The sequence below is a fragment of the Esox lucius genome, chromosome 15 (assembly GCF_011004845.1).
Source record: "Esox lucius isolate fEsoLuc1 chromosome 15, fEsoLuc1.pri, whole genome shotgun sequence".
Taxonomy (NCBI): Eukaryota; Metazoa; Chordata; class Actinopteri; order Esociformes; family Esocidae; genus Esox; species Esox lucius.
The window spans coordinates 34,782,578-34,804,893 of NC_047583.1; the positions used below are offsets into that span (position 1 = coordinate 34,782,578).

Here is a 22,316-nt window from a genome sequence, read left to right on the forward strand (position 1 = left end):
TGAATTTATTGGTAAATTCCTCTGTAAAATAAGTATTGGGTCACCTACAAACAAGCAAGATTTCTGGCTCTCACTACAACTTGCACATTTGGTGGCTGACTAAATACTTTTTTGCCCCAATGTATTTAGTTATAGGTCTACACACATGAATCTCTTTCTTTTTCGTTAATTGTAATTATTTTAACTGAAACACAAATACAGCAGTTGATTACAACAATTAAGTTAACATTTATGTAGGCTAATTGAAGACTTTTACCAAGCCAACATTACTTAGCCTATTGCATCATTGACGCTACTTTTCAGAACTAATATTTCAGGGGTAAATAATTATAGATTTTTCTAAAGTTTCTAATAAAATGGCGTTTGAACAGACCTCATAATTTGTTTATTTCCTGTATGGCCATAAATCGACAAATTACTGTTAATTACTCCACATTAAGCCAAGGAGAAAGATGGGTGAGACAAAGCACATGTTAATAACTGACTGGGCATGTGACAATACAAGTATTTTAAGAATAGGGAGTAAAAAAACGATAACTAGTCTCCAAATAGTTTTCAGTTGAGTTTTGAATTCTGATAACGGAACAATGTAATATACTACACCTACAGTATTTAGGAAAAGACATGAAAGAAGGTGTTGCTTTCAAAATGGTATTTTCCAAATCAATTGGATTAACAAATAAATATAAGTTACACTACAACAGTCAGGTACAGTACAATTTTGTTTTGTTTAAATAATGACAAAAAAGCAATATAAAAATCCAGATGTTCAATACATTTTTTTAATAATGCCTCATAATGTAGCCTAATTTCACAACATTATTATTTAAAAGTCAAGCACGTTTCAGTCACAACTGATTGTGAAGATCAGTTCACAGATCCTAGCTATCACTAGAGGCGTTGCTAGGATAACAATACATTCCGGGCTTAGAACCCCAACCCCCCCATATGGACTTTTTCATGGAGGTCCCAATGGTGCTGGCTGAAGTGTTGAAATAGACCTAAGATTGTTGTGATGCTATGCTATAGGCTCAGATCATTTACTAAACCTTGTTTGCTGGCCTCAGTAGCACCATCACTATGATTTTTTTTAAACTGGCCAGGTTATGTCTGCCTCGCGTTGGACATTTCGGAGTCGCATGTATGAGTTTTCGCTTTTGGTTCTCGCGCCAACCTTAGTCACATGACTCAGTAATGTCTTATTGTGAGAGTGAGCAGAGGCTCGCTGTTTTCTTGTGATACTGTAATGAACAGAGACTCCCTGTTTTTGTGACAACAGATCAGAATATCAACAGATCAGAATATCAGGCTATTTAATATGCTATTGATATATTTACTTATTAATTTGGCATTTTTTCCCACCGGAAATTTTTTACGGTTAATATTTTTTAATCTGCCGGACTCAGCCGCGATACCGGCGAAAAGCCGCATTTGCTGGCTAACTTAAATCCTGACGCACAGTTTTCCTTGGTCTTGTTCCTTGTGCACTTGCCATTTTCCTTGATATGCTAATTAATTAGTGTAATAGATTGATGATTAATAGATTGACATTTGATGATTTTGGCTACATAAAAAGCTGAATATTCAGTAAAATAATCGGAGAATATGAATGGTTTAGGGTATGTTGGATATTCTTTTCTCTGCTAATATAAAACAGTAATTTTATGAATTCGATTTTATTACTAGGCTATACAAACCTATTTAGGGAATCATGTAAGGAAGAGAATGTTTTTTCCAAATCAATTGCACTGATAAATAAATAACTCGCACTACAACGGCCAGGTTCTGTAGGCCAGATAATTTTGTTAGAAATTAAATAACGACAAAAGTAATATCAAATAAAAATCTAGATATTTTATTAAATATTGTACAGTCAAATATTTTACCAACATATAGAATTTACAATGCTACATTTTAGTTGCCCCTCCCTCCAAATCCACGATCACAGGTATGACGTTGTAGATGGGGTCAATGTATTTGTTGCAGGCCTTTATCGTCAGTTTCTCAAGCCCAAACTTTCTGATAACAAGCTCATCTTTGCTTGTCAGCTTGGCACGCTTACGAACAAATGTTTTTAGTTAATTCCAAACATTTTCTATTGGATTCAAATCCGGTAACCTAGTGGAAACAAAAAGAGAAAGTTAGATATAATGTACTTCTATAGTAGGAGAGGTGCACCATGTGTTGTTTAATAGTGTTGGAATAACACTATTAACCCAGTTTATGCCTGCATTTGCGATACAATTCCATGCGGCAGTGTGTTTTGGGACATTGTCTGAATTGGAAGAAGAAAATATATACAAAAATATGTATACGTTAGCGTACTTATATGTTAGCGCACTGTAACAGTCAATGTAAAATAATACATATGAAGAGGCCTAGACATAACATAATATAGGTGTTGGAGCCTATATGCATATACCTTGAAAGAAACAATGTTGTCCCAGAAAAACATCTCTGACCTAGGGTCCAACACATCCCTTGATGATTTCTTCTTCAAAAAACTCTCAAGCCATAATACCTAAATTAAGATATAACAACGATTGTAAATTATTATTATTAATTTAGACAAATTGTAGTCTAAAAATATGTGGGCAAAAATATATAATTTAGCAATTAATTAGCTGTAACCTTAATTAAACTTACTTTTGAAAATCACATATGGGCCTGGTCCTTGACGAGAAATCCACCATGGAGTTTGAGTGGATGCTTGGAGACCGCTTGGTTGATCATCTACCAGGTTTTCTATAGCAACTTTTCGCAAATTGCTCAAGGGCGATTGTGGTTTTGTCGGTCAAGATGACATCATTTAATTTTTCATGACTTTCACTCCATGCCTGGGCCTGCAGCACACAAAGTTATTTGTTTGTTTTCCAAACTGCAGTAAAAACAGAAAACAAATTATTAATGTTTTGTAAATTTTTTAATAAATACTATACAATTATACTAAATATTACACCACTAGTTAGTACCCAGTAACATTCAAGTCGGGACAAAAAATTATTACCAAGCTTTTCCATAACTCCACCCAAGTTCCTTCAGTTGTCTTCTGATAGTAATAACAGCAATGTTGATGTTATACTTGATGAAAGCAGACACTTCTCCTGAGTGGACCGCTCATAATTTTCAATCATTAGGAAATCAATGGCTTGAATGTTCTGCTGAAAACAGAATACAAAAGCAATTTAAAATATGTACCATAAATCCCAACAGTTTGGACGTTACATTTCTCCAAAAATATTTGTTAATATTAATAAGGCTATAACTGTAGCATAGGACTGTAGCCTACTGTACCTGGTCATTTTTCTAGGCTTCCGTGTTCGGCGTTTGACTGGAGTGTGATGATAGTGTGGTTGAATAGTAGGATCCTTCACCGTAATGTCTAACAGTATTTTCGAAATCCCTTTAGTAGTTCTTCCGTTCCTCCTCCAAGCCTTAATCTGTTAACTTAACTCAATCGAAATCAATGTCATGGTGCAAAGTAGCCAAAAGTGCAATGTTTAAGACTCTAAAAGACTGGTTAAGGGGAATACTGTATTTAAGGCATATTCAAACTTTTGACCCCTCCCCTTCTGCCCAAAATCCCACCTCAACACAATTTCAATCATAAAGGGGGTGTTTAAGTTCAGAGGTAAAAAGGATCCTGGATCTCAGATTGTTAAGTTAATTTGCATTAACTTAGCAGTGGGGCTGCTAAGGAGAATGTCCATTTTAATTGGGGCGATTGGTAGGCTAATTATGCCAAACGGCGTTCAGCTCAGCGGATAATGGGGGTAAAAAAGGCCTTCCGGTTCTAGTGTTAAGCGGCCAACAGCCCATGACCCTTAGCGCTAACAATTTGTGATCTGGGGTTATTCGTAAAAGATCCGGGGCTATAGCCCCGAACGCCCAGGCCTAACGACGCCACTGTTGATCAATATTGATCACATACAGAAGGACAAGATCCTTTTTACCTCCAAACTTAAACACCCCCTTTATGATTGAAATTGTGTTGAGGTGGGATTTTTTGGGGAGAAGGGGAGGGGTCAAAAGTTTAAAATGACAGATTTCCAGATGTCACAAACTAATGTAGGCCTAATATAAAAAAATCCCTTTAAGGCTGTGGTTTGAACAACATGTGGAATCATAAAACTATTTCACCACATGGGACACATTGTTAGGTAAAAAGGACACTACATTATGATTAAAATTAACTATTAGACACATAACAATTTTTTTAAACTGAATTCAATAAATATAATTACATACAGATATCATATAATCAAAAATAGAATGTATTAAAAGATTCCTGTTTGTGAGTAGCATAACGGCAAAATATATTTAAATAAAAATAAACCTGGGCCCGGTTTCCCGATAGTGTAACACTTATGATGGTTTAACATAAAATAATAGTAGCAGTACGATGTGGGCTTTCAGACTTGTGAATGGTTCATTTAGAACACTTTCTTAGTTGGTGCGTGTCAATGAAACGATTTTATTGACCACCATTATTATTAATGGGAGATCGCGTCTCAACTGCATGCAAAAAAGGACTTTGGCGTATGCATAGCAGGACATTGTGTGAACCCGTGTTATATGTACATATAAGGAAGAGAGTGGGTTGGGAAATTGACATAATATTCCCTGCGAACACTGTACTCCCTGCGGTTGAATGTGAAACACAATGAGAATGAAGTGTAATGTTATTTATTGTTGTAATGTTATTATGTTGAACACATGCAGCAGGACAGAATCAGTTTTACCTCTAAACATATTCCTTTTTTATTAGGAGTTAAACAAAATATGAAACATATAATCTTTCTGAATAAGAAATTACACTAATGATTTTATAGAACCATAAAGATGATCCAGCTTGCTATTTAATTCGTCAAAGGTATCACAGTAAATCATTATTAGTGAAACAAAATAAAAACGATATCCTTGACCAGAGGCGTTGTTAGGATCACTATACATTCGGGGCTTAGCACCAGGCCAACCCCCATCCCCTAGGGGTTGACTTCTTTGCAGACTTCTCATGGATTTTTTTGTGTATTGTTATAACCCTCTTACTGGTTTTTAATATTAGGCCTACATTGGTTTGTGACATATCTCTGGAACCCGAAATATTCCCAAACAGAAGATGATTTATTTTCATCTCTAGTCTCTATCTCATTGTCCTCTGGGTTCATTTTCTTAATCGATCCTCTTCCTCTCCTTTACAGCAAGCCCTACTCCGCACTATTCTTTCGCAGTGCGCTCTATGTCGCATCTTCATGTTTCTGACATCACGGAATTGGGATGTTTTGAGAAAACTCACTTTAACTCACTTTTAATAAATTGGGACGAGTGAGAGGCATGAACAGAACAATGTGTTGTATAGTTTGATTGACCGATTTGAGACGTACAGTTGGACATTTCAATTGTAAATCTTGATTGTCTTAAAACAGCAAAAGGTAGGGGAAGACGTGTTGTAAGAGCACTTGAAGATAGATTGTGTACTGTAGACTGACACGATCGTGTTGTTCGCTTGCCAGACTCCAACCTTTATACTAATCTGATCTGGAATCGCAATTTAAACCTGCAATTTCAAAAGCGCAGAAAGCTGCGATTTTGGCTTTTTATTTTTATCAAAATGATAATTTTTTACTGGTGCGATATCATATTCATATTTGTAAACATTTTATTAGGAGTTGGTTTTAGAATCCGTTTGCCTACTTAAAAATAATAATTCACATTATCAGTATATATACTGTGTGCAATCGCTGGCGAGCCGCCGGCGCCTATAATTGACCTTATTCACCGCGCCTCCATCTTGAAATCCAAAACGAGGCTAGGGGGTACACTCTAAACCGGAAGTTCATTGACAGAGCGCAGCAGCGGGCATCTGTCATCAAGGCGATACCTGTGTGGACATCAAATCTTTCATGTCTTCCCAAAAAACAGTGGACTATGTTGAAAAATGGGCCAATAAGGACTGCATGATTCCCCGGGCTGTTTTGCTGAAAGGATACAGCAACTGGATCGAGGGATATGTGCACGACGTGGAAGGTAATGCACGGACGATCACAGCTTTTTTTCTGAAATCAACATTAGTTAACGTTACTTTTAAAGTTAGCTTGTTAGCTAGATAAAACAACAGGACATGACAACATTACAAGCTGATGCTAAGCATTGTTGAGATATATTAACCACACCAGACTGACTGTTATTTTGAGTGTTATCAATAAATTATTTTACCGACAGTCAAGAGGAGCGAGACAGTCAGTGTGAGAGCTAAGTCTCTTCGCTCAATGCGAAAAAATGAGGCACCTTACAACATTCAGGTATCATGACTGTGGATAAACTGCTCAGTTTGCGAATCAGTAATGTCATCTACTGGGATTCACAAACCCAGTAAAATGGATGTTACTGTTTATACGTAGTTGTGTGCTTAACATGGTCTAGATTAGCAATGGTTATTATCATAAACAGGCACAGATCACGTCTTGTTTATATTTTGCTGTAAGACACTGCGGCAGGACGTTAGCTGCCCAGGCTAATAAAAAGAGCAACAACTTGCTTAACGTTACCCCCGAATCAGCCCTTCGCTTGTTATAACTTAAAAAGGACCGGTTCGTGGCTAATCAAGTCATGTCTATTTAGCCAGAAGGTTTATCTCTATGACAGTTAACGTAAATATGGCTAACGTTAGCATCGTAAACTAATGTTAATATCTTACCTTGAAATGGCGACCGGGATCTCTTCTTATTTTATGAATCCATTCACGGCCAAGTACAGGATCTTTGGGGAAACGATGGAAGGTTTGACCTGTATAGGATTTCTTTCTCTTTGAAGACGTACATTTGGGAACACAACAATGCGGAGGCATTGTAGGTAACGTTATGACAGAAGTCTACAGATGGGCGAGTCAACGTTACTTCCGTACCCCACAGCCTCGTTTTGGTTTAAAGGTGACGTGAGTGAATAAGGCGAATGTCTTACAGCCAGCGGGCCACCAGCCTTTTCTCCTGATCTCAATTTGCATAAGCTAATTTGCATCTGAGGCAGCTTTCCACCAGCTGCCCGGTTACGCTGGCGGCTACCCACCGAAAAGAGGGCGTGCGCTTTAGTCTGCTGTATCTGCTTGTGTTGCCATTTTCTTCCAGAGACACTATTTTACCCCTTTTATTCTTGTACTGATTATTTGATTTATTTTAATATTGTTAAATCTTAGTGTTCAGAATTTTGGTCAACATTGGTAATTTATAAATAAAATAGACTTTGACTATTGCACTATTGCTTGTGTAAAGGACCTTTGTGTAGACATGTACAGTAAACTTTCAAATTATTTCAAATTCAAATACTGTACTTTTACTATCTGTTGCTGGACATGTTTTCTTGCACTATTTGATTTTGTAAAATGTTTACGTTTATTTTTTATGCTTGCTGTATAATGCATGTTTTTTTTGTATGCATCTTGCACTATTTGAATTAAATTGTTTAGATTTTATTCAGTTCACTGTCATTTGTGATATGACAAATTATTATAAAGGATTATTATAAATAAAACCTAATATTGGGGCGTGAGGCATCCCGCTGGGTTTATTGCATCAAAGTGGCTAGCCGCCGTCGGGCCGCTGGTGAGCCGCTGATCAGGGTATTGTTAGAAGGCATTGTAAGAAAGCGGCCCACGCTATAAAAAAAAGCGGCTGCTGCCGGTGGTCCCGCTGGCCGGACGCTTTGCAGAAACACTCGGTGGCCGCAGCGGCAAAACGCTAGGTGGCTGCCGGTGGGCAACTGGCATGTTGCTTGCTGGGAAAGGTTGGAGTCTGGCAAGCGAATTGCACGATTAGCTTGCCAGGATTGGGCCTTGCTGTTGAGAAGAGGAGTTGATGAAATTATGCAACAAATAAGCGACTGACTGACACATTTGTCACAGTATTAGAGTCAATACTGACAACCTATTCGCCAAGTGTAATAAGATATTTTTCTACAATGCCATACTTCAAAACTATGATCGTAACAAATTATTTTGCTTTGTATTTTATTATTTCTTAAGATAATTCAAATGCTTAAACAAATAGTCTTTATTTCTGTATTGGCTATTGGTGTATTTCTTTATTATAACATATCAGTGATGAAGTTGCAACTGGAAACTTTTCGCTTTTAAAATCGTTATAACCTATTATGTTAGGAGAACATTCTGAAAATTGTGTGTACTGTCCTTTAGATTTGCAATCTACCTGATCTTACCGCGGTAAGAAAACTCTGGAATTAAATGAGCGACATCTGTAGGATGTTTGATATTTGGGTTCTCTCCTAATGAAAAGCAGTAAGTGTAATATGTTTGTTGAATTGTTGAGGATATTATTTGTATAACAATTAATTTCTTGAATAGTCAAGAATATTGTTTGTATTTCGTTTCGCAAATAACTATTTGGCTCCACACACACACTCTATTGTCAACTTTTTGGTTGGGTTTCCTTTTTGGTTTAGACTTCAGGACTGCTAGTAGCACCGGCAGGTGCAAACAGCACAAAATATTCCACTAGTAGAAGCATAAAGGGAGCAACTTCTGTTACATTCAGACAGGGGGGGGTATGTTTGATTTTCATTTTGGATGTCTTTATTGTTGTAATACAGGGCTCAGCAGTAAAAGAGACCTTGGTGACCTTGTTGATGTCTGTTAATAAAGGTAAATACATGAAGCAGTTGCAGGTATCAGTACATGTGTTTGTTGTTTTTAAAAGTGGCAATGTTGACAAAAGTATATAGTTTTATTGTTTTTTGCAATTTTCAATCGCTAGGCGCAGTAAACTGAAACTGAACTGATGTGTTAGCTTTATTTTTTTTTACTCTATGTAACCAACAGAGTGCTGTATACAGTTGTGCTCACAAGTTTGCATACCCTGGCAGAAATTGTGCAATGTTGGCATTGTTTTTGAAAATGCGAAAAAAAACTGTATTGTATTTAAGGGTAGTGATTACATGAAGCCATTTATTATCACAGTTGTTTGGCTCCTTTTTAAATCATAATGTTAACAGAAATCAGCCAAATGGCCTTGATCAAAAGTTTACATACCCTCGAATGTTTGGCCATGTTACAGACACATGTTGACACACACAGTTTAAAATGTCAATTAAAGGTGAATTTCCCACACCTGTGGCTATTTAAATTACAATTAGTGACTGTGTATAAATAGTCAATGAGTTTGTTAGCTCTCATGTGGACAAACTGAGCAGGCTAGATACTGAGCCATGGGGAGCAGAAAAGAACTGTCAAAAGACCTGTGTAACAAGGTAATGGAACTTTATAAAGATGGAAAAGGATATAAAGTGATATTCAAAGCCTTGCAAATGCCATTCAGTACTCTTTAATCACTTATTAAGAAGTGAAAAATTTGGGGATCTCTTGATACCAAGCCAGGGTCAGGTAGATTAATAATGATTTCTTTATGATCTTTATTCGATGAGTATTCAGTAAAGCCATTCATAATTATGTCCCCAATTGTCCTTTCCTAGCCTACACTCTGTGTGTCTGGTCATGTTTTTTTATCAGAATGTTTGTTACTAATGTTTATCTCTGGTCTGACTACAGAATCAAGGGTCCTGCCTTTGTCCCCCTATGCTGAACCCATGAGTAGATCACTCTGTTTTACAATATAGTGTCAGGCATAGATTGGAATGTGTCCCTAGATGATAAGAGGATCTATTCTTCAGGACTAGTTTGTTATCCTTAGGTAAACAAACACCCACACCTTTAGTTTGGGGATATAACCTAGAGTGGAGTTTGGGAAAGGGCTCTCTTGAATGTTCCTCACTCCTGCCTGCATCTTCAATCTCCGGAGGACATATGCCAATTGCATGCTCCCTCAAAACTTGCAACATCTATGGCATTGTGCTCTGTGATGGAACTGCACATTTTAGAGTGGCCTCTTATTGTGGCCAGCCTAAGGCACACCTGTGCAATAATCATGCTGTCTAATCAGCATCTTTTTTTATATGCCACACCTGTGAGGTGGATGGATTATCTCAGCAAAGGAGAAGTGCTCACTAACACAGATTTAGACAGATGTGTGAACAATATTTAAGAGAAATAGGCCTTTTGTGTACGTAGAGAAAGTCTTAGATCTTTGAGTTCAGCTCATGATAAATGGGGGCAAAAACAAAGGTTTTGCATTTATAATTTTGTTCAGTGTATGTTGCCCTTGGGGTTCATTTTTAAGAAACACAATATCTCCTTTCATTGCTTTGCCGATGATGTACGCATTTATATGCCGATAAAAACATCTAAAGACTCTGTACAGCCTGTTTTAGACTCCCTAAAGGACATCAAGATCTGGTTGGCCCTAAACTTTCTTTAAATGAAAGTAAGACACAGATTCTTATTTGTGGACGAGGTAGCTTCCTGGGTGATCTTCTTGGTACCCTAGGCCCTCTAGTCTCTTATAGTAGACCGTTTGTTAAGAATCTCTGATAGCTCCTTCAAATAAGCAAATTAGTCTAGTACTGAAGTCTAGCTTCTTTCAGCAAAGACTTTTGGCAAAGGTTAAGGTCTATCTTTCTAAGAGGGATTTTGAGATTATCCATGCATTTATTATGTCTCTGCTGGATTACTGTAATTCCTTGTACTTGGGGGTAGATCAGAAAACTCTAAATTGGCTCCAGCTAGGACAAAATGCCACTGCATCCCGTTTTCTTAACCAGTATAAGAAAACAGGAGCATATAACACCAATTTTGGCTTCCCTCCACTAGCTTCCTGTTTGTTTCAGGATTGACTTTAAGATTTTAATGCTTGTCTATAAGGTTTTAAATGGATTGGCCCCTTTATATCTGTCTTAACTTTTACATTGTCATTCTCCAGCCCGAGCACTGAGGTCGGCTAACCAGCTACTTTTAGTTGTCCCAAAAGCCAGGCTAAAAGCAAAAGGGGATTGAGCATTCGCGGTGGGTTGTCCCATTTTCTGGAATAGCCTACCACTGCATATTCAAAACGCCCAGCCTATATACACTTTTAAGTCACTCCTGAAGACACACCTTTTTACTCTGGATTTTAATCCTAGCTGAGTTGGCATCAAATGTCTGTGCTGCTATTTTATCTTTCTTGTTATGTGGACCTACATACATTTTTTACCTTTACATTTTTTATATGTTTTCTATACTTAGATTTTAACCTGTACAGCACTTTGGTCAATGACAGCTGTTTTAAATGTGCTTTATAAATAAAGTTGACACTGACAAGACATCCCAAGACTTTGCATGACCTGGAGGAATTTTGCAAAGACGAATGGGCAGCTATACCACCTGCACGAATTCGGGACCTCATAGACAACTATTACAAATGACTGCACGCTGTCATTGATGCTAAAGGGAGCAATACACAGTATTAAGAACTAAGGGTATGCAGACTTTTGAATAGGGGTCAGTTAATTATTTTCTTTGTTGCCATGTTTTGTTTTATGATTGTGCCATTCTGTTATAACCTACAATTGAATATGAATCCCATAAGAAATAAAAGAAATGTTGACTCCTCACTCATGTTTTCTTTGAAAATGGTACATATATTACAAATTCTACAAGGGTATGCAAACTTTTGAGCACAACTCTATGGAGGAGGAGGGGTGCAGTAGACATCTCAGGTAGGGGAGAGTGAGGCATAAGAGGGTTTTATAAATAAGCATAAACCAGTGTATATAGTTATGGCAAGTATTTGGAAGTGTGCAATGCAGTGATATGTCCTAGAAGATGCATTGGTTGCAAATCTGATGGCTGAATGTTAGAGAACATCTAGCCACTCAAGAGCACCTTAATTTACGCTAAAGTGCACCTTTAAAATCTAGTACGGCTAGGGTTGGGTAGGTTAAATGTATTCTGTTACAGTTTGTCCACATTTGTAATCAGTAACGTACATTTTGGATTACTCAAACTCAATAACGTAATAACTTTTCCTACTATTCCTACTACCAAACCATATGACCTTAGTTTTAGGTATGTTTAGAACAAGGTTAATGGCAGAGAAAGATTTATGTATACTCATAATGCCTATGAGTAATTGTTCTGTTTTATCACTGTTAACCTTGAGGAAGTTTTGCTGCATGTTTTTATTGTTGACAGGCAGGATTAGATGTGGGTAAATCTGAGAAAAGTCTTCGGCCTAGCAGGTTTAAATAAGCTGTTATTGAGGAGGTGCAGTTGGGTGGTAACAGTTCTTTTGAGGGTTTTCGCAAGGAAGGGGAGGTTGGAGATGGGGCAGAAGCTATTAAAATTAGTGGTGTCCAGACTAGGTTTCTTTATGATGGGTGTAACTGGAACAGTGTTGTGGCTTGAGGGGACAGTGCCGTGGGAGAAAGAGAAATTGACTACTTGAGTGAGGTATGGACAGAGAGCAGGAAGGCAAGCCTTGAAGGCAAAACCTGACAGCCAATCAGAGTCAGAGTAGGGCAGGTTTTTTTTCAAAGTCTGCTATACTACAAGTCTGACAACTGAACACACTGCCGAATGAACTACACGTCAGAAAGCAAGCCTGAGGTAAGTTAGCTTACAGTGTTAACTGTCCTGTCAGATACAGTGATGTTGCCAATTTTATTATTTAACCCACTGTTATTAACCAATAATGTTAGCTAAAATAATTGTTCATTTATGGAGATGAGTGGTAGAAACCTGGATGTAATGTAGGCTAACATCAACAACAAGTTAAACGTGTCGGTATCTTTCTCTTGTTGCAAGAGAAAAAAATATTTTATCCCCTGCTGATTTTATACTTTTGCCCACTGACAAAGAAATGATCTGTCTATAAGTTTTAATGGTAGGTTTATTTAAACAGTGAGAAATAGTATAACAACAAAGAAATCTCGAAAACACAAGTCAAAAATGTTATGAATTGATTTGATTTTAAGAGTGAAATAAGTATTCGACCCCTCTGCAAAACATGATTTAGTGCTTGGTGGCAAAACCCTTGGCAATCACAAAGGTCAGACGTTTCTTGTAGTTGGCCACCAGGTTTGCACACATCTCAAGAGGGATTTTTCCCCACTCCTCTTTGCAGATCTTCTCCAAGTCATTAAGGTTTCAAGGCTGACGTTTGGCAACTCAAACCTTCAGCTCCCTCCACAGATTTTCTATGGGATTAAGGTCTGGAGACTGGCTAGGCCACTCCAGGACCTTAATGTGCTTCTTCTTGAGCCACTCCTTTGTTGCCTTGGCCGTGTGTTTTGGGTCATTGTCATGCTGGAATACCCATCCACGACCCATTTTCAATGCCCTGGCTAAAGGAAGGTTCTTACCTAAGATTTGATGGTACATGGCCCTGTCCTTTTGATGTGGTGAAGTTGTCCTGTCCCCTTAGCAGAAAAACAGCCCCAAAGCAAAATTTTTCCACCTCCATGTTTCACGCAGTTCTCCTCTGAATCATTCAGATGTTCATTGGTAAACTTCAGACGGGCCTGTACATGTGCTTTCTTGAGCAGGGGGACATTGCGGGTGCTGCAGGATTTCAGTCCTTCACGGCGTAGTGTGTTACCAATTGTTTTGGTGACTATGGTCCCAGCTGCCTTGAGATTATTGACCTCCAGTGTAGTTCTGGGCTGACTCCTCACCGTTTACATGATCATTGCAGCTCCACGAGGTGAGATCTTGCATGGAGCCCCAAACCGAGGGAGATTGACAGTTCTTTTGTGTTTCTTCTTCTCACCAAACTGCTTGGCCATGGTGTTGTAGCCCATTCCAGTCTTGTGTAGGTCTACAATCTTGTCCCTGACATCCTTGGACAGCTTTTTGGTCTTGGCCATGGTGAGGAGTTTGGAATCTGATTGATTGCTTCTGTGGACAGGTGTCTTTTACACAGATAACAAACTGAGATTAGGAGCACTCCCTTTAAGAGTGTGCTCCTAATCTCAGCTCGTTACCTGTATAAAAGACACCGGGGGAGCCAGAAAGCTTTCTGATTGAGAGGGGATGAAATACTTATTTCACTCATTAAAATGCAAATCAGTTTATACTTTTTTTTAAATTCTGTCTCTCACTATCAACTATCAACCTCAATATACTTGCCATCACAATCAACAGGGGATCAAATACTTTTTTCCCTCACTATATACAACATGTAAGTTAATGGAAGCAGGAGCAAGATCCTAGATGCTAGCTTTTACAGAAATGAGCCTTAACTCCATTTTACATGTTGAATACAATGCTAATAAATTAAAAACAATCATGGCCAGAAAGATACAGATTTTAAGTTAATAATTGTATTGTACGGTATTGGTCCGAATATAAGACCCTGTTTTGCTGGCGTATCCTTCTCATCTTTTTTATCCCTTACCAGTTTTCCTGCCTGTTTTGTTCTTGAATGTAGCCTCTCCTCTCTCTCTCACACACACTCACACACACACACACACACACACACACACACACACACACACACACACACACACACACACACACACACACACACACACACACACACACACACACACACACACACACAGCTCCGGAAAGGAAAGAAAAAGGTGCAGTGGTCTCAAAAAAAAATCTCTATATATATACACTCACCTAAAGGATTATTAGGAACACCTGTTCAATTTCTCATTAATGCAATTATCTAATCAACCAATCACATGGCAGTTGCTTCAATGCATTTAGGGGTGTGGTCCTGGTCAAGACAATCTCCTGAACTCCAAACTGAATGTCAGAATGGGAAAGAAAGGTGATTTAAGCAATTTTGAGCGTGGCATGGTTGTTGGTGCCAGATGGGCCGGTCTGAGTATTTCGCAATCTGCTCAGTTACTGGGATTTTCACGCACAACCATGTCTAGGGTTTACAAAGAATGGTGTGAAAAGGGAAAAACATCTAGTATGCGGCAGTCCTGTGGGCGAAAATGCCTTGTTGATGCTAGAGGTCAGAGGAGAATGGGCCGACTGATTCAAGCTGATAGAAGAGCAACTTTGACTGAAATAACCACTCGTTACAACCGAGGTATGCAGCAAAGCATTTGTGAAGCCACAACACGCACAACCTTGAGGAGAATGGGCTACAACAGCAGAAGACCCCACCGGGTACCACTCATCTCCACTACAAATAGGAAAAAGAGGCTACAATATGCACAAGCTCACCAAAATTGGACAGTTGAAGACTGGAAGAATGTTGCCTGGTCTGATGAGTCTCGATTTCTTTTGACACATTCAGATGGTAGAGTCAGAATTTGGCGTAAACAGAATGAGAACATGGATTCATCATGCCTTGTTACCACTGTGCAGGCTGGTCATGGTGGTGTAATGGTGTGTGGGATGTTTTCTTGGCACACTTTAGGCCCCTTAGTGCCAATTGGGAATCGTTTAAATGCCACGGCCTACCTGAGCATTGTTTCTGACCATGTCCATCCCTTTATGACCACCATGTACCCATCCTCTGATGGCTACTTCCAGCAGGATGATGCACCATGTCACAAAGCTCGAATCATTTCAAATTGGTTTCTTGAACATGACAATGAGTTCACTGTACTGAAATGGCCCCCACAGTCACCAGATCTCAACCCAAAAGTGCATCTTTGGGATGTGGTGGAACGGGAGCTTCGTGCCCTTGATATGCATCCCACAAATCTCCATCAACTGCAAGATGCTATCCTATCAATATGGGCCAACATTTCTAAAGAATGCTTTCAGCACCTTGTTGAATCAGTGCCACGTAGAATTAAGGCAGTTCTGAAGGCGAAATGGGGTCAAACACAGTATTAGTATGGTTTTCCTAATAATCCTTTAGGTGAGTGTATATTGCTTGTATTTTCGTTGCTATTAGGGATGACATTGTAGCGTGCAATAGCTGCTCAAGTAGACATGGACAACAGGGCAGATTTAACACTAATAGTATTTTTTCAAGTGTTTAGCTGGATATTATATAAAGTATATCACAGAGGGTCGTCCATTGGAGCGTGGGGTTGGGATATCACTTTGCCTAATTTTGAGCCAGGAAAAACCCTGATAAATCCATAGATTTCCAGTCAGGTGGTGGTAATCCAGTGGGGGATGAAGCATAAATTCGCAGATATATTTCCAGCACCGTAAGAGGTAAGCTAGCGTGTCAGGAGCCTAGCTACAGATAAAACATTGCTAGCTAACTAGGAATCCCAGCAAAGCTGTTTGCACAACAGGCCCCACACAGAGACATGCGTTACTGATCATCATCATTTTTCATCATTTTCTTCCGCTTATCCGGGCCAGGTCGCTGGGGCAGCAGTCTAAGCGGAGATGCCCAGACTTCCCTCTCCCTAGACACTTCCTCCAGCTCTTTTGGGGGGACACCGAGGCGTTCCCAGGCCAGCCGGGAGACATAGTCCCTCCAGTGTGTCCTAAGTCTTCCCTGGGGTCTCCTCCCGGTGGGACGGGACCGGAAACCCTTCCCAGGAAGGCGTTCCGGAGGCATCCGAAACAGATGCCCAAGCCACCTCAGCTGACCCCTCTCGATGTGGAGGAGCAGCGGCTCTACTCTGAGCTCCTCCCGGGTGACCGAGCTTTTCTAAGGGATCGCCCAGCCACCCTGCGGAGAAAGCTAATTTCGGCCGCCTGTATCCGGGATCTTGTCCTTTCGGTCATGACCCAAAGCTCATGACCATAGGTGAGAGTAGGAACGTAAATTGACCGGTTAATTGACCGGTAATTCTTCAACACGACAGACTGATACATCGACTGCATTATTGCAGAAGCTGTACCGATCCGTCTGTCAATCTCCCGTTCCATCCTTCCCTCACTCGTGAACAAGACCCCTAGATACTTAAACTCCTCCACTTGAGGCAGGCACTCTCCACCAACCTGAAGTGGGCAAGCCACCCTTTTCCGACTGAGGACCATGGCCTCGGATTTGGAGGTACTGATTCTCATCCCCACCGCATCACACTCGGCTGCAAACTGTCCCAGTGCATGCTGAAGGTCCTGGCTTGAAGGGGCCAACACGACAACATCATCCGCAAAGAGCAGAGACGAAATCGTGTGGTCCTGAAACCTGACACCCTCCGGCCCCTGGCTGCGCCTAGAAATTCTGTCCATAAAAATTACGAACAGAACCGGCGACAAAGGGCAGCCCTGCCGGAGTCCAACATGCACTGGGAACAGGTCTGACTTACTGCCGGCAATGCGGACCAACCCCTGCTTCGGTCGTACAGGGACCTGACAGCCCTTAGCAAAGGACCCAGGACCCCATATTCCAGAAGCACTCTCCACAGGATGCCGCGAGGGACACAGTCGAATGCCTTCTCCAAATCCACAAAACACATGTGGATTGGTTGGGCAAACTCCCATGAACCCTCCAGCACCCCGTAGAGGGTATAGAGCTGGTCCAGTGTTCCACGGCCCTGATGAAAACCACACTGTTCCTCCTGAATCCGAGGTTCTACTATCGGCAATATTCTCCTCTCCAGTACCCTGGCAAAGACTTTCCCGGGGAGGCTGAGAAGTGTGATCCTCCTATAGTTGGAACACACCTCCGGTCCCCCTTCTTAAAAAGAGGGACCACCACCCCGGTCTGCCATCCCAGAGGCACTGTCCCCGACCGCCACGCGATGTTGCACAGGCGTGTCAACCAAGACAGGCCCACAACATCCAGAGACTTGAGGTACTCAGGGCGGAGCTCATCCACCCACGGTGCCTTGCCACAGAGGAGTTTCTTGGCTACCTCTGTGACTTCAGCCCGGGTGATGGACGAGTCTACCTCTGAGCCCTCATCCTCTGCTTCCTCAATGGAAGACGTGACGGCGAGATTGAGGAGATCCTCGAAGTACTCCTTCCACCGCCCGACGACATCCCCAGTTGAGGTCAACAGCTGCCCACCACTACTGTAAACAGCGTTGGTAGGGCACTGTTTCCCTCTCCTGAGGCCCTGGACGGTTTGCCAGAATCTCTTCGAGGCCAGCCGATAGTCCTTCTCCATGGCCTCACCGAACTCCTCCCAGGCCTGAGCTTTTGCCTCCACAACCACCCGGGCTGCCATCCGCTTGGCCTGGCGGTACCCGTCAGCTGCCTCAGGATTCCCACAAGCCAACCAGGCCTGATAGGACTCCTTCTTCAGCTTGACGGCATCACTTACTTCCGGTGTCCACCACCGGGTTCGGGGATTGCCGCCTCGACAGGCGTGCGTTACTGATAGAACATAAAAAGCGACTATGGTGCATAGTTGAGCTTCGCACTGACAAAACAATAGACAAGAAAAGTAGACCAAATGAAAATAAATGCGAGGCACAGTTCCAAGGGGGGTAATTAGCAAAACTCTCACTACACAGTTACAATACATGTAATTAGCAAATCCGGTCAAGGACGGCTTACAGACACCAGTACTCCTTAGCTGGGACAGAATCATGGAATAGTATACCATATTACCGGCTTTGGCCAATCACACAAGCACTAGGGTGTCAAGGTGTCAAGTGTTTTTGTGTAGTTAAATGACCTTGCTTGATATAATTGGGTGTGTTGAAAAGATAGTATTTGTATTTTTAGTAATAAACATTTGAATTTGTCTTTTCATTCTTACTACTGTAAGAATAAAATAGAATATAATGACATTTAAAATGAATTTGTGATTGTGAATCACAATCACAAGGTACTTCACAGAGTGCCCTTTGCACCTGGGCATTATATTAGTCAAAGGACATGCATACACAGATCAGCTATAACATTATGACCACCTACCTAATATTGTGTAGGTCCCCTTTTTGCCGCCCTGACTTGTCGAGGCATGGACTGCACTAGACCTCTGAAGGTGTGTTGTTGAATCTGGCACCAAGACGTTTGCAGCAGATCCTTTAAGTCCTGTAAGTAGCGAGTTGGGGCCTCCATGGATCGTTTGTCCAGCACATCCCACTGATACTCGATTGGATTGAGATCTGGAGAATTTGGAGGCCAAGTCACATCTTCAAACTCATTGTTGTGTTCCTCAAACCATTCCTGAACCTTTTTTGCTTTGTGGCAGGGCGCATTATCCTGATGAAAGAGGCCAATGCCATCAGGGAATACCGTTGCGATGAAAGGGTGCACATGGTCTGCAACAATGCTCAGCCATGTGTTCAGCCATGCGGCTATGAAGTCCCATACGCAGCAAACTGTGATGCACTGTGTGTTATGACACCTTTCTATCAGTACCAGAATAAAATCTTTCAGCAATTTAAGCTACAGTGGCTTGAGTAGCTTTCACTCCCTATGTGCATCAGTGAGCCTTGGCTGCCCATGACCCTGTCGCCGGATCACCGCTTTTCCTTCCTTGGACCACTTTTGATAGGTACTGACCACTGCAGACCGGGAACACCCCACAAGGGCTGCAGTTTTGGAGATGCTCTGACCCAGTTGTCTAGCCATCACAATTTGGCCCTTGTCAAAGTCGCTCAGATCCTTATTCATGCCCATTTTTCCTGCTCCCTAACACATCATCTTTAAGGACAGAATGTTCACTTGCTGCCAAATATATCCCACTGACAGGCCATGATATATGCGATAATCAGTGTTATTCACTTCACCTGTCAGTGGTCATAATGTTATGGCTGATCGGTGTGTCTTTCTAACTTGTTAATTACCATTCCACAAAAAAAATACAATTACCATTCCACTCTGCCCAATGTTTGGTGAAGGCTTGATATACAGGTGCTGGTCATATAATTAGAATATCATCAAAAAGTTGATTTATGTCAATAATTCCATTCAAAAAGTGAAACTTGTATGTTATATTCATTCATTACACAAAGACTGATATATTTCAAATGTTTATTTCTTTTAATTGTGATGATTATAACTGACAACTAATGAAAATCCCAAATTCAGTATCTCAGAAAATTTTAATATTACTTAAGACCAATACAAAAAAAGGATTTTTAGAAATGTTGGCCAACTGAAAAGTATGAACATGAAAATTATGAGCATGTACAGCACTCATTACTTAGTTGTGGCTTCTTTTGCCAGAATTACTACAGCAACGCGGCGTGGCATGGAGTTGATCAGTCTGTGGCACTGCTCAGGTGTTATGAGAGCCCAGGTTGCTCTGATAGTGGCCTTCAGCTCTTCTGCATTGTTGGGTCTGGCGTTTCGCATCATCCTCTTCACAATATCCCATAGATTTTCTATAGGATTAAGGTCAGGCGAGTTTACTGGCCAATTAAGAACAGGGATACCATGGTCCTTAAACCAGGTACTGGTAGCTTTGGCACTGTGTACAGGTGCCAAATTTTCCTGTTGGAAAATAAAATCTGCATCTCCATAAAGTTGGTCAGCAGCAGGAAGCATGAAGTGCTCTAAAACTTCCTGGTAGATGGCTGCGTTGACCTTGGACCTCAGAAAACACAGTGGACCAACACCAGCAAATGACATGGCACCCCAAACCATCACTGAATTGGAAACTTTACACTGGACTTCAAGCAACGTAATTCTGTGCCTCTCCTCTCTTCCTCCAGACTCTGGGACCTTGATTTCCAAAGGAAATGCAACATTTAATTTCACCAGAGAACATAACGTTGGACCACTAAGCAGCAGTCCAGTCCTTTTTGTCTTTAGCCCAGGCGAGATGCTTCTGACGCTGTGTCTTGTTCAAGAGTGGCTTGACACAAGGAATGCGACAGCTGAAACCCATCTCTTGCATACATCTGTGCGTGGTAGTTCTTGAAGCACTGACCCAGCTGCAGTCCACTCTTTATGAATCTCCCCCACATTTTTGAATGGGTTTTATTTCACAATCCTCTCCAGGGTGTGGTTATCCCTATTGCTTGTACACTTTTTTCTACCCCATCTTTTCCTTCCCTTCACCTCTCTATTAATGTGCTTGGACACAGAGCTCTGTGAACAGCCAGCCTCTTTAGTAATGACCTTTTGTGTCTTGCCCTCCTTGTGCAAGGTGTCAATGGTCGTCTTTTGGACAGCTGTCAAGTCAGCAGTCTTCCCCATGATTGTGTTGCCTACAGAACTAGACTTAGAGAACATTTAAAGGCTTTTGCACGTGTTTTTGAGTTAATTAGCTGATTAGAGTGTGGCACCCGGTGTCTTCAATATTGGACCTATTCACAATATTCAACTTTTCTGAGATACTGAATTTGGGGTTTTCATTAGTTGTCAGTTATAATCATCAAAATTAAAGAAAGAAATAAACACTCAAAGTATATTAGTCTGTGTGGAATGAATGTATACATTATACAACTTTCAGTTTTTGAATGGAATTACTGAAATAAATCAACTTTTTGATGATATTCAAATTTTATGACCAGCACCTGTATATTCCATAAAACATTTTATCTAGCCGGAACACATACCATACAGTACTGCAAGCTTATTTAAGTTACCTTTTACCACTAGATTCTCTGAAATCTCTCTTTCAAGTTTAGCAAGTTTCTCCACATCCAACTCTTTCAAGGAATGTCCAGCTCTGATTGCTGTAAGTGTATATAGATGCCTGTGAGAACACATTCCTCCTTCTATTTGTATAAAATCTGAGCACATTAAATCCTCTCGGGGCAGTTTACTTTTCAAAATATAAAAAAAACAATACAGATTTTGTTTTATCCAGGATTAGGCTTAGTGTATTTCTGGGAAACCACAGCACAGTTCACAGATTCAGTAGATTTTTCTTCATAGGACGGTCAGTGTACAGGGAAATTAATGTTGAGCTTGCTTTTCCCATAAAACATATTATTGAATCACTAATAACATCATAACATTAATCATTCCCACCTGTAAAATTGAATTATTATTAGAACATTTTAAGAAATGGCAATTTACCTTTAAGGTCCACTTCAACCTCTTCAACTACCACTTCTCTTGTTTTCCTCTGTTTACTTTCTCTGAAAACTATATAATAGAAACAAATGAGACATTTTCAGTTATTAAGGCATGCATTATTGAAATCTACCAGATGCTCTTCAACACTAAATGTAAAATTGGCCACTGAATTTATGTATCAACATATCTTTTGACAGTGCGAGTCTTGGCTTCGTCTTTACTGTTAACTTTGTCAATTTGCTCTCTAACTTCAACCTCTTCATCTTTGACATTGGGGTGGAAATTTTAAACTGAGAATCAAAGTATGTTGTTTTGATATTATAGCTACTTTATATTAAGTTGTCAGTTTTTTATATTCATTTTGATAGTGCTATCATTGAGTATGCTTAATTGTCCGTATTTCAATTGTCCCATCCACATGTAAAAATTGAAAAAAAGAACTTCAGACTCAACCATAACTTTATTTAAGGACATCAATGTCAAGGGGATCACCCTCCTATTTGTCATCTACAGTTAGTTCCAGCAATAATTGGACACTGACACAAGTTTACTAAAATATATTCAAATTACAGTTAAATAATTAATATGGCCTTAAAGTGCAGTCTCTCAGCTTTAATTTGAGGGT

General features: G+C 40.3%; 1 protein-coding gene and 1 long non-coding RNA gene across 3 annotated transcripts in view; both read right to left on the reverse strand.

The window, feature by feature from the left end:
- Positions 1-22,316, reverse strand: part of si:ch211-266g18.10 (trichohyalin) — a 139,789-nt gene that overhangs the window by 62,608 nt on the left and 54,865 nt on the right. Inside the window, exon 10 of the mRNA XM_034297417.1 lies at positions 21,692-21,760. Coding sequence (XP_034153308.1) covers positions 21,692-21,760 — 69 coding nt within the window. The remainder of the gene's footprint in view (positions 1-21,691; positions 21,761-22,316) is intronic.
- Positions 1,879-3,980, reverse strand: LOC109615375. 2 transcript variants are annotated; one of them, XR_002196374.2, is made up of 5 exons: positions 3,295-3,980; positions 3,008-3,161; positions 2,647-2,843; positions 2,423-2,521; positions 1,879-2,118 (listed from the first exon to the last, which is right to left on the reverse strand). It is a non-coding gene; the product is annotated as an uncharacterized LOC109615375 (long non-coding RNA). The 2 variants fall into 2 exon arrangements; XR_002196373.2 differs by having other exon boundaries at positions 2,647-2,878.